This window comes from Pipistrellus kuhlii, unplaced genomic scaffold (assembly GCF_014108245.1).
Source record: "Pipistrellus kuhlii isolate mPipKuh1 unplaced genomic scaffold, mPipKuh1.p scaffold_m20_p_15, whole genome shotgun sequence".
Classification (NCBI taxonomy): Eukaryota; Metazoa; Chordata; class Mammalia; order Chiroptera; family Vespertilionidae; genus Pipistrellus; species Pipistrellus kuhlii.
This window is the reverse complement of record NW_023425460.1, coordinates 23,286,692-23,300,144: the sequence shown is the minus strand read 5'-3', so window position 1 is coordinate 23,300,144 and position 13,453 is coordinate 23,286,692. Positions and strand designations below refer to the sequence as shown.

The following is a 13,453-nucleotide window of genomic DNA, read 5'->3' as shown; positions in this document are numbered from 1 at the left end:
GTGTTCCTTCTCTGGCATATAGAAATTTATTTACTGATTGATAATCATTGAGCAGAAGGCGAGGCAATAAAATATCAGTGGTAACTCATCGGCAATAATGAAGATTCTCTGAAATCATAATTGGAAAAATATGACTTTGTTTATTATCAATTTGTCAGAAGACATAAATTATCAGAAGAGAAACACAATTGTTATCCAAAGGGAAGATTATCAGAGGGCCATGATTCTCAAAGTGTGGTCCCCCAGACCAGTAATATCAGCTTCAGCCTGGAACTCAATAGAAATGCAACCCCCTGGACTCCCAGACCTACTGAATCAAAGTCTCAGGTGGCAGGGCTAGCAATCTGTTTTAACATGCCCCGCCCTCCCGGTGATTCTGACGTTAAACTGTCTGAAAAATCAGATTCTGAAGAATGCCTAGAACCAGAATTTCAGCAAATACCCTTAGACTACACTAGGGGAAAACACACATTTTTAGCCCTCAGTGTCTGTTCTGATTGCCATTTATTTTTCTGAGTGGCATTGTACTGTTTTCTGGTTAATCAGGGTTAAAATAACACACGATCAAATATTTGCAGGGAATGCTCTGGTTCCTCTGAGGATCTAATCTCGTATTTTCCACTGGAAAAGAAACTAGTTGGCTCTGAGGTTTTCTTTCCAATACAGCAGGTGTCTGCCAGTCTCCACCCTCTGCAACTCACTGGTTGTTTTCCTATATTTAATAGGGCCTGGACACTCTTCAATGTGTAGACTTGTAAAGCTGATAATAACCCAAAGGAATAGCCTTTTAGTAGTTTCACATTCCTGCCCTTTTCTAAGAAAGGTAATGTCCTCAGTAGATAAAACTAAGAGGTATTACTTGCTCTGGAAAATCAACACAAAGTGGGGTGGTGGTAAGGAAGTATTATTTATGCACACAATGCCAGTTCCTATGCCCATGACTGGATCAACTCTCAGATCTCAGCTCACACGTCATTTCTGCTAGACATGAGTCTTCTCTGCACCCCAAGAGCAGATTGCCATTCCTGTTACTCTTCTAGAGCATCTCAAACTCCTTTCACACACACCACACTTATGTTAAGGACTCTGATAAGTCCCACAGTAAAAAATAAATAAATAAATAAATAAATAAATAAATAAATATCTGTTTACTTTTGTTGTTACTAGTGTTTATAAACTTATTTGACTATGAACCTCTTTTAGTCAAAAGGAACATCTGCTAACAGTCTGGAAAAATAATGTTCTACAGAACTGACGTTGGGAAATGCTTGTTTGCATTTTGTTTCTTGAAATGCTTTACCTGCCTCAGTGTTGTAGCTCTTACATGAGAAAAAAAAAGAAAGAAAAGAGATGGGCAGTCAATCTCATGACTTCAGATTGATCCTGGAAAGTATTGATAAGATGAGAAGCAGCTAATAATTGCCCTCCACCTTCCCTCTATTTCTTTATGTTCTTCTTGCCCAAATGGATTTCCTAGAATTTAATTGTCATCTACTTACTTATGAACCTAAACTCACAATCATATTCCATGAAACCAGTAATTCCAAAGTGCCCTCTACAATACATTTGGCAATGTCTGGAGATAGTTTTGGTTATTACATAATGGGGGTTGCTACTGGCATCTAGTGGTTAAAAGTCTGGGATGCTGCCAAATCTCCTATAGTGCATAGGACAGACCTCCACAACCAAAAATGATCTGGCCCCAAATGTCCAGGGTACTGAGATTGAGAAACCATGCATTAGATTAGGCCATGCATTCATTAATATAGTAAATATTTGTTGAGCATCTAACATGTTCCAGACACAAAGACACAGGCTGAAGAGACAATAAGAGCAAAAAGAACTCATGGAATTAATAGCTTAGTGACAGAACTATCTATCCTTTAAGTAACCACACAGATAAATGTAAAACTATAATATTGATAGATGTTATAGGACTGTATATCCTTATTTTCTAATCTAAAGGTATAAGTGTAGTTTTAGTAGTCTGTATGCAATTCTCAGAATGATAAACAAAAGCTTTCTTATTTGAAATTATGGAAGTCATTGTAAGCACAAGCGTTTTTAAAATGTTTTGAACAAGTAATCTTCTACAGTATGTTTTACCTGGTTTAATATTATTGAATTCTTTTTCAATCATCTCTTCGGAGGTAGACAGCATTAGGTTTCTTACATACAGGATTTTCACTGAAGACATTGTGTCTTCATCAACTTCTACTTCTGGTTCTGCCCAGTCTACTGCAATGGGGTGTCCCCATAACTGAATTCTTCCTACAGAAAGGATCACAAGTGTGATTAGTTATATAGAAATCAGGACAACATTATCTCAGTTCAGACTGATGTCCTTTACATGGAACGACCCTGGAGATCTTAACTGAACAAAAAGAAAAATATTAAAAGAGCAGATTTTCTCAATTTTATAGACGAGGAAATGTTTCACTTCTCACTGCTTCTGTTATATGTTAGTCATGCCTTGTACCCCTACACAGTACAGATCTGTGTTGAAGCCATGAGAGGAGGGTGAGGGTCTGCTCAATTTCAAATTTGATTGAAATCTTGTACTTTATATTAGTTGTTACAGAACAAGCTCTATTCCAGAAGCAATAAAGAGCTTGAGGGAACAAAATCAGAAATTCTCAGTATTGGTAAAGGTTTAGTTGTTTAATAATTACACATGGGAGGCAATTCTTTTTAAACAAAATGCATCTTTTTTTTTCTTTGCAAAGTAGTCATGAAAGCATCTGTGGCATTGACATTTTAAAACCCGAAGAATAGACTCACCCCAATGAATTAGCTGCTGCTCCAGAACCCACCTTTGCTACCCCAGCTGGCTAGGTACCTTGTTCTGCATTGCTTCCCGGAGATAGTTTCTTTCATCACTTTTTTCCTTCCCTCCTCTCCTGTCCCCTCTACTCCTTCCCTTCCTCCTCCAGGCTTTACACAGACTTTGCTGTTTGCCTTATACCAGGATCCATAGGGCTCCCAGGCGACTCTGATTTCGGTAGCCCAGTAGTTCTCAGTCGTGGCCCCACATTGAAATAGTTTTTTAAAAAAATTCCTCTGAATGCTGTGCTGGATCCAGCTCCTATCTACTTGCAAGAATAGACTGTTACATTTCCAGAATTGTGTGAGCCAGTGAGTATCACCTTGGTAGCTTGAAATCAGCCACAGTGGGAGTGTTATTACCACGAAATTGGCAAATGTTACAAGTCAGGGCTTTTGATTTTCTCCTGGGAGTTGGCTGTTAAAGCTTTACCAGCTCATTGAAGACCCCTGGACTCTCCCCAATTCTGAAATAAGAGGTCTGGGCCTCGGGACTCTTATAGGCACCTCGTTTCATTTTAATATGCAGCAAAGGTTGAGAAGCACTGTTCTATACACTGGCTTTTGCCTTCCCAACCTGGTACCATGGTTAAGCCATCCAGGAGCCTAAAGATTTGCAAAAGGACAGAAAAAAGAGGCAATATGGGAAGCAGTGATTTCCATGAACATCCTTGTGGAAGTCAGTGCTGAAGAGTAATCTGGTAACACAGGCTTTGAAATCAGACAAGTTCAAATATCAGATCAGTGATGCTGGCTACAAAACACAATCTTTCTAAGCATCAATTTCCTCAACTGTAAAACTGGGATCATAAAAGTACCTCCTTATTGGGGATGTTGTGCAGACAACAAAAGAAGATGATGCATATAAGAGACTTTGTTTATCACTTGTGAATGAAAATTCGATAATGCCCTCTCCTCTTGATATATGTGGTTATTTTCATGTATGTATACTTTCCTCAGAATATCTACCCCGAGTATAGTGGTGGGTATTCTTTTAAAAAATGTTTTTATGGATTTTTATTTATTTAAAAAAGTGAGAGAAAAACATCAATCGCCTGCCTCCTGCATGTCCCCTTCGGGGGATTAAGTCTGGAACCTGGACTTGGTATAATATTTTTAGAATCTCTGATGTCATTTCTTTTATTTTTTTATCCTTGCCCAAGGATATGTTTTTTATTGATTTTATTTATTTATTTGTTTGTTTGTTTTTGGAGTCACATATGTATGACTACAAATCATGGTTTTGTCTGTCTGTCTGTCTGTCTGTTTGTTTTAGGTAAGCAGACAGTTCAACATCCTAAGAGAGTCAAAGTGCCAGAAACCTCCCCAGGTCTTCTGTCTCATGGGAAGGAATTATAGGGGGGACTCAGGTCTGTCAGGTAAAATCTCAAGTGCAGACATTGATAACACATAGTTCAGTCTCAAAGGACTCCTGAGGCTGCAGGCTTGACTGGTCAGCCCAAGCCTTGAAGCTCCAACAACCAATTGGGCTAAGAGGGGCAAGAAGAGGGGCCTTGGCACTACCCCCTGGAGCAGACTGAGAGTCTAGACCTAGCTCCTGCATACACCCATCACCACCAATACCACACTTATCTCCAGAGCCTGGCTTTTTGCTTTTAGGCAACATGTTTATCTCTTCTTTTCTTTTTAATTTATTGGGGTGGCATTGATTAATAAAAGTATATAGGTTTCAGGTATACAATTCTATATTATAGACAACATGTTTCAAACCGCACCTCAGACCCAAGCTTCTTACTATTTAAGGCTGGTCTTTGCCAAGCCAAAGTTAAATTTCTCTTTCAGAGTTTACAACTTTGTTAAAAAGGGGAAGGAAGGAAGAGAGGAAGGAAGGAAAGAAAGAAGGGAGGAACAAAGGAAGGAAGGAAATTGAAAGAAGGAAAGAAAATAGGAAGACAAACCTTTTTATCTGACAAAGAAATGATCTCATAAATTAAAACTGAGCTGCTTACAGTTATACTTATTTAAACTTCAGCATCTACTTGCTACCATCTGCTAAATTAAAATCTTCATTTAAAACACAGTATTCTGCCTTAACCGGTTTGGCTCAGTGGACAGAGCATCTGCCTGCGGACACAAGGGTCCCAGGTTTGATTCCAGTCAGGGGCATGTATCTTGGTTGCGGGCACATCCCCAGTAGGAGGTGTGCAGGAGGCAGCTGGTCGATGTTTCTCTCTTATTGATGTTTCTAGCTTTCTATCCCTCTCCCTTCCTCCCTGTAAAAAATCAATAAAATATATTTAAAAAAAATAAAATAGTGTTCTTCCACCCCATTGGCTCCCATAATCTGAGCTTCATTTGAGGAGACATGGCTATTCCATCTTGAACTATTTCCAATTTTAAGACTCAAAAGTGAAGGTGAGACAGTGGTGAGCTAACTTCAATGAAACAGGCCTCACCTGAGAAAGCCTTTCCACGTGGTTAATGTAGGTGAGATGGCATCAGAGGGCCTAGCTCTGGGGTATGATTTAAGCCAGTGATCGGCAAACCATGGCTCTCGAGCTGCATGTGGCTCGAGAGCCACGGTTTGCCACTCTGTATTGAGTTTCCTGACCACTGTACTAGACTAAATGTTACCGTGTAGTTGGAAGCTGTGAGGATTAGGCAATTGTGACATATTGTGTGCAAAGAGGTAAAGAGTAGTATATGATAGTGGTCGGCAAACTCATTAGTCAACAGAGCGGCAAACTGAGGCTTTTGAGCAGCATGTGGCTCGAGAGCCTCAGTTTGCGGACCACGGAACTAAGCTGATGTTTGCAGGCTTCCTCTTAGGCTGAAGCAATTTGGTAGAAGACTTACTGGCACCTCCTGGAAATTTGGAGGTGTTGTTTGATTTTTTTTAAACATTTATTTTACTGTTGAGAATATTATAGATGTCCCCATTTTTCCCCCTTCTTCCCCCTCTACCCAACTCCAGCACATATTTTGATTGATTTTAGAGATAGAGGAAGGGAGAGAAGGAGAGGGAGAGGGAGAGGGAGAGGGAGAGGGAGAGGGAGAGAGAGAGAGAGAGAGAGAGAGAGAGAGAGAGAGAGAGAGAGAGAGAGAGAGAGAGAGAGACATTGATTAGTTGCCTTTTGATCAGCGATATATTTCCCCAACCTACGTATGTGCCCAGACTGGGAATCAAACCCACAATCTTTTGATATACAGGGTGATTCTTCAGCCAACTGAGTCACCTGGCTAGGGCTCCCCTGTCATTTAGATTAGAAGGTATGTTACTGATGTTTAATAATGTTTCCATACTGAATAGTCCCTACATAGTCCTATTTACCTCCCAATACAGGTGAGTGTTCAGTATTATTAGTTGATAGATGTAGCAATGGATCAACAAATTCAGCAGCACAATAGAATCACCTGGAAAATTAAAACACCACTGTCCCAGCTCCATACCCCAGAGAAACAGATTCAATTGATTAAAGGTTGATTTGGGTATTGCTATTGTTTAAAAACCTCCTCGGGGTTGGTTTCAAAACTGTAACTCACCAAGGACAATGGTTGCTTTAGACTTGTAATTTCAGGAGCAGTAGAATCCTGGGAACTTGTTTTAAATGCAAATTGTCAGACCACACCCTGGCCACTCAATCAGGAATGCTGGAGGTGGGGCCAGCAATCTGCTTTAGCCTGCCCTCCAGGTGACTCTGATGCAGGCGAACCAGCATCCTTTGTTATTCTTTGGTAATGTCTGAGTAGGAATGTGACAGCTTTATTCTATACATATCTCAGCAAAGATGCATTTTGTTAAAAGAGCTGCCACTGGTAATAGGAGTTAGGTGGTTGGGAGCCAAAACATCACTTTAGACAATTTTCTCTGTCTCCATGTTTCGATCAATTAAGAAGGAAAAGCTTCCCATGGGCTGTGCCCATCATATTTCTTAAGAACCTCTGTATTCTTTAAAACCAGGCTGTGCAGAAATCCTTGGTTGCTATTGAATCTATGGTGGGATAATAGACTGTCCAGACGGATGGTAGATTTTGCTCTCAGGCCTCAGTAGAAATGAACCCGTTTGTTAAGGCTGGAGATTCACCACTGTGCCCCGTCTTGTTGATCTGCTGAGGAGGCAGGCTGCCTGAACTCCAGCTGAACAAAACTCCACTCAGCTGAGGCCAATTTAAAGGACCAGGGAGAGGGGTACTGCCATGATGGTGATAAAGATAGGCAGTGGGTGGGGAGCGTGAAGGAGTGAGCATCCATCTTCCTGGATCCGGACTGAGAGTCCAGAGGGAAAAGCCAGGACCTCCAGTGGACACAGCACAACGTGGTTGGGAATTCCTGAAGCCCAGCTGCTCAGCCCTGCCTAACTGTCAGCTGCACTCAGGTAAGGACAGCTGTTCTTTCTGTGGGTCCATGTGCTGGATTTTTTAAAGAGAGGGGAAGCAAACAAGAAGTTCTGAATCTCTAGAAGCCATGGCTGTCTGGCCTCTGAGAATTTTCCTCCTTTCTGGACTCTTTCACTGACCCCTCTCCCAGTCCCAGAACCACTGTACACATCTCCTTTTACAAAGAGAGAGAGGGACCATGTGAAAGAGTGGCGGCCGGTTTCTCAGGGGAGCAGTGGCTGAGCTGGGCTTTGAGCATCATCAGTCAGCAGAGGGGAAGGGGAATCTCCTTAGGAGCCCAGGAGGCAAAGATTAGCATGGTGTTGTCTAGGACTGTGGTCAACAAACTGCGGCTCTCGAGCCACATGTGGCTCTTTGGCCCCTTGAGTGTGGCTCTTCCACATAATACCATGGCTTGGGCGAGTCTATTTTGAAGAAGTGGCGTTAGAAGAAGTTTACGTTTAAAAAGTTTGACTCTCAAAAGAAATTTCAATCGTTGTGCTGTTGATATTTGGCTCTCTTGACTAATGAGTTTGCTAACCACTGCTCTAGGACATTGAGAGGTTTGTCCTGCCAGAAAAAAAGAGTTTTTATTGAGAAGTAGAAGATAGAAAATATGGTTGTAAAAGACTAGGGTCAAGGATGGCAGGCCTTGAAAGGCAGGCTGAGAGTTGACTGTATTCATTATCTCTTATGCAGTAAGGGGTGGGTAAATGCTTTTGAACTGATGAGTGAGTGACATCCCTTAACTATCAACAGATAAAGATTGGATTTCTGCTCTTTGCAAGAATTTGTGGAGAGGATGGTCAATATTTTGGGAATGCTAATCTCACAGTAATGTTGAGGATGGAGTAGGCAGAGGTTGGGGGTACATCAGAGAGAGCAAAAAATGGGAGAGTAATTAGGAGACCTTGGAAAAATAATCTAAGCAGGGGAACAGGGTTGGGGGATGGGGAATAGGGGTTGAGGGGGTTGGGTATCTGTGTTAGATTATAATTTCCTAAGAACAGGATTGAAACAGGGACTTTTCAATGTCAGAATTGTTGGTTTTGAAAAAGAGTTGAAGAGGGCAGCAACACATTAAGTTCCAGTCACTGAGAGGTTAGGTTTGCCCCATGAGGGGCATTTATGATTCTCTGCAGCTGTGAGTCAGATGACATGACTACTGGGTAGTGAGCAAAAAGTAAATGGAAGTTTCAACATTAAAAACATGCACCTCTCTAACGGACACAACAATTTTTTTGGGGGAAGGGTGCATCTCATTTTTTATTTTATTTTTATTTTTAACTTTCAGCTGCCTCTATGAAAATATTCTTTTAAAAAAATCTTCCCCAAGCTCAGAAGCCATCTTCAATGTTGGAAATTTCTAGCGGGCTAATCCTACTGTTGGTTTGCTTTGTCTTTAAGAATGAGTATGAGGGCAACCTAAGTTCTGGTGTTTTTGTAATTTGGTTTTCAATTCTGGAAGCTCTCCCATCATGTTAGGAGAAGAGTTGATTCTGATGTCTGTTGTTATGAAAATCTTCTCATTTTAATATTAATTCATTTTAATACCTTGCTTTGTGTAAGTCTGAGCAAATATATTAGAAGGAAGACTTTCAATAATTATTTTCTAAGTTTATCTGGGGCAGTTTTGTGTACAGGTCTGACATTTAGGAATCAGTGGTTATTACCAAAATAGGACTTACCCTATGGTTGTAGCACCTTGCAAAGCTCCCTTTCTACAGAGAGTTATTATATTTGTTCTCCAAGTTATGCAGAAATTATTAAATAGTAGGAGTCATAAAAGAATATCACTTCATTGTCATTGGGATAATGTATCTTTGAAGATTTATTATTTCTACATTGTAATGGATTATACACCTTATTTCTAATAAACCTGATCACAAAATATCTCCATAAAAATAACTGTTGATATATTTAATTTTAAGAAACTTCTTTACTTTAGGGATTCATGATAGGATTGCTGGAGCTTAGACTTCTAAATTTCTCCGATGTGTGTAAATTAGACTTAATGCATAGAATCAGAACCCTTTCTGTGAAAACTTTAGGGGACTTAATTTACTTTGAAATAAGAAGGGTAAAGAGTTTAAAACATAACAAGCAGCACAAAGACAGCAAACACTTGTTTCCTTTGCTAAGGAGCACAGCAGTGAGGCAGGCAGGATGGAGTGGGAGACTGGGGTGTGAGCTGGGGGGTTGCTAACCTGGGAGGAGTTTCCTGCGGGCCATGGCAGCAGCCCGGTGGCTCTGGTATTCCACGAAGGCGAAGCCTCTGTTTTTGGTTTTGTCGGCAGCACTCGGGTAGACAATGACGTCCACAACGCCCTCGGTTACCTTCTTCATTTCTGCTAAGATTTCTTCTCTCTTTTTGGTTTTGGGAATTCCCCCAACAAACAATCGGCAGTTGTCCACGCTGGCGCAGACCCCTAAGAGACGCCCATTTCTGCAAAAGGAGCACACGTTTGATTGGCGAGGACCCAATTGTGATTAATAGAAGCTGAAAAAGTATGGCCTTGCACCTGATATAACCTATACATGTGGGATGTTTGGACTTTATAGTGATTAAACTATTTTGGGGAAGTTGTGACTGCTTTTGAGAAACTGGAAAATCTGTCAACATTGATCTCTCTCTCTCTCTCTCTCTCTCTCTCTAAATATATATATATATTTAAAGTACACTGCATTCCACATGAAGTCACAAGGCTTGAGTAGGCTGCTATGGACTCTGAATCTCTTTTTTATTTTTAATTGATTTTTAGAAGAAGATAGAATCATTGATGAGAGAGATACATCGATTGGCTGCCTCTGGCATGCCCCCTATTGGGGATGGAGCCTGCAACCGATTGAACCAGAGACCTCTTGATTCATGGGTCAATACTCAACCACTGAGTCACACTGGCCAGATTTGCTCTATATTTTTAAAGAAAAAAACCACACATGGTATTTGAAGCTGAATAGCATCTGCTGTCTTTAGATTAGATGTGGGTGCTCCATTGTCAGTTCTTACTCCTCCCGAAAACGTGCCCATTGCTGAGACCTCTATACCTGCCCACATTGCTCAGGTCTCTGCCTGGCCCAAAGGTATTTGAATTTGCAACCTCTGCTGCTCTCTTCTTTTCTATACATATTGGGATGCTATTCTGACACGATTGCTATTAAAAACAGTCCCTCTGCTTGAACAGACTTTTACATGTTATCTTATTTTGCCTCCACTAGAGCCTGTAGGTAGGTGGAGGTGTTTTTTCCATTTCACAGAGGAAGAACTTGAGACTCCAAGAAATTAAGTGACTTGCTGGGCTCTCGGTTCAATTCCTGCTTCTTCCACCGAACTGTGTTGCTTAGTAACAAGTCAAAGTACACCTTCTTTGGCAGATTGACTAAACTTCTCTGGGAAACATTGGCAAAAAAGTCTCAAGTGTGCAAAATCTGTGACCAAATAATGTCCATTCTGAAAGGGATCTTAGGGAAACAGATGAGTACCAAGTATTATGTATAAGGATATTCCTTGTTATTTAAGATAACCTGCCTCCAAATGGGAAATGAGCAAAATATCCCAATATATGGGACTGGTTTAATGTCTCAACTGAGATGTTACTGACTTTGGGGCCAGACATTTCCTCATCGTGTACCATAGTATAGTTGTCATCCTTGTTCTTGCCCACTAAATGCCAGTATCTACCCTTTAGGTCTTTGAAAAAGTGCCTTCTCACTTCTAAATGTCCCCTAAGATGGACAATGATGCTGCCTGCTGAGAAGCACTAGTTAACAAAAGACGGGCATTCATAGAATAGAATGCGCGACAGTCATTGAACATACTAATGGAGAAGCATATTTATTGATTTAAAAAGGCAGTTCATGATATGCTGCAGGATTTTTTTTAGAAAAGGCTACAAATTAAATATGTGAGAAGGCCATTTTTATTAAACCTATAGAAAATCCAAAAAGACAATAAAAAAAATCAACATTGTGATTATCTTGGGGCAATGGGGTTATGGAGGAATGGTTTAACTTTTATAACTTTGTAGGATGTTTTGTGTGTGTGTGTGTGTGTGTGTGTGTGTGTGTGTGTGCTGTGAATCAGGCTGTGTGACTTTGGTAATAACACAAAGTTATTAAAAATGGCCCAGGTTCCCTTAACAGAAACCACTTGTTTGTCATGGTCGAAAAGACCCACCCAGGTGAGTGGGAGAATGCCGAGTTCTTGGAAATAGTGGTTTATATGTGTGAGAGGTATTCTGGCGAGGGTTGGGCCAGTGTCCTAGTTGCCTTCTCTGCTTTCCTGAAGAACCAAGGTCTACGGATCAGATCTGTGACAGGTTCGTCTCCGTCACTGTGGGAACATGTGTTTTTGGAGTAGGGTGGAAGGGAAAAGTTGACAAAGTAATCATTCAGTTTCTTTTTAAAGTTTTCTTTTAAAAAACTGGTTTGCTACTAGATCTTTAGAAAGGTTCTCTCTCTGGCGGGTTCCACTGAAACAAGGCCGAGTGGAGGCAGGTGAGGTTGGCTCTGGGGTGTCTGTTCTGCTTACCTGATTTCATAATTATTAAGTTGCTTGATTGCATTCTTGGCCTCCTGTTTATTTGAGAATGTTACGAAGGCGTATCCTCTGTTGTTGCCATTAAAATCCATCATCATTCTCATTTCATAAATTTTACCAATCTATAAAGAAAACGAGAAATTCATATTTATGCATTTGTGCTTCCAAATGACCACACATGTCCACACGTGCACACAACACTTTCTGAAGTCAGTCACTGCCATATTTGACATTTGCATTCCAGATGGAATGGTTTGCACGTGTGTGGTTTGGATCCATTATCTGACTCCTGGGCACAGGCAAGTTAATTTTAAAAAAGTATACAAGTGGCATCTCAGCCGGAGTTAACAGAATATTTTTGTTGACAGAGCAAATGACCTTTCACCACATAGCTATCGGGGGATTTATACACTGTTTTTGGGATCTGAAAACACATTTGTCATCAGAAGTACAATTTCTTGATAGATTCGTCCTTGCCCTCTCCATTGGCCTCTGAAGTCTCTTTAGTGTGATATTTACTTGGTAATACTCTACCACAGTTACTTAAAAGGAAAACCAGGAACATTAATTTGGACCCTTGCTAAATCTCTTTAGCTCATTTTCCCCCCACCATGACATCAAAATTGATATGACGTTGTGTTTCAGAGGATAATCTGTTATTTCAGAGTCTGTGGGCTGAAGGTGGTAAAGGCTGGTCTTAAAACAGCTGACCAGGGCTAGGACCTCCACCCAGGAGGGTACTCACTACGTCTTTGGCTATAGCCACTCTGCTTTGCCAATATACTACTTGATACCGTAAATGTTCTCCTGAAATACAGGCTCAGCAATTCATGCTTGCTGGCTGCTGTAAGAAGGGTGGCTAAATAGATATGAGGGGCACGTGTGGGGAGAAGAAGCATCATTCAGCATATGCTGTTACACACTGGTGGGTTACCTCTCATCTCAGTCTCACCCACCTGACCACCCCAAGGCATTCAATGAGGGACACCTATTTCTTCTGGGCTCATTGGGAAAGCGTTCAACATGTTTCACTGCTGTGTTTCAGGTGTTTCTTGCTGCTTGTTTTCAGGTTTAGTGTTTAAGATTCTAATCTACAGGATTAAGTCCATAATTTGGCCACAGCCCAAGGGGGATTGTATGTATAAAATTAGATGCAGTTCTGAGGCTGAGTTACACACATACACACACAGTCACAGGCAAGCACACTGGTTTTGGCATTTAGGAAAAATAAGTAGCTAAACTGATTTTACTGAATTTTCTAGGAATGTGGTTGTTTAAACACCACTTGGTAAATATTGAAAATAACTATGAATTTTGTATTGTCCATTTCATTGGGGTTTAGTAACAAAATATCATTTGGGGGGAAAAAATATACCATTTGAACGAAAACTGAGGAAATTTATCCCTTAACAGTTGCATAATTACTTTGAGAACCCTAATAATTATATAATTAATTTTGTTGATACATTAGGGTGGACAAGAAATTCAAAAATTTTTATTCTGGGCCAATACATAATAGCCACACTTCTGAGCTGTGACAAACCTCCCTGTTATATTTATGTAAATGTGTTGCACACATATCAACATGCCAAGTGGAAGCAGTCTCTGTTTTCAGACAGGGGGTTGTAGTGTCAGTCTGTATTGATAGGCACGTGGAGTTGGCAGTGAGGTGGCATGCCAGTGGAGACTGGGGTATGAAATAGATATTTGACGGTCATTAGTGATGATGTCAGTAGCAGCTCATGGGAAGCT

General features: G+C 40.7%; 1 protein-coding gene across 4 annotated transcripts in view; it reads right to left on the bottom strand.

The window, feature by feature from the left end:
* The window catches only part of A1CF (APOBEC1 complementation factor), a 71,814-nt gene that overhangs the window by 19,584 nt on the left and 38,777 nt on the right, over positions 1-13,453 (bottom strand). For all 4 annotated transcript variants that reach the window (XM_036438448.2, XM_036438451.2, XM_045581874.1 and 1 more), the window contains 3 exons: positions 11,693-11,823; positions 9,369-9,607; positions 2,107-2,271 (listed from right to left, as the gene is read on the bottom strand). In XM_036438448.2, coding sequence (XP_036294341.1) covers positions 2,107-2,271; positions 9,369-9,607; positions 11,693-11,823 — 535 coding nt within the window. The remainder of the gene's footprint in view (positions 1-2,106; positions 2,272-9,368; positions 9,608-11,692; positions 11,824-13,453) is intronic.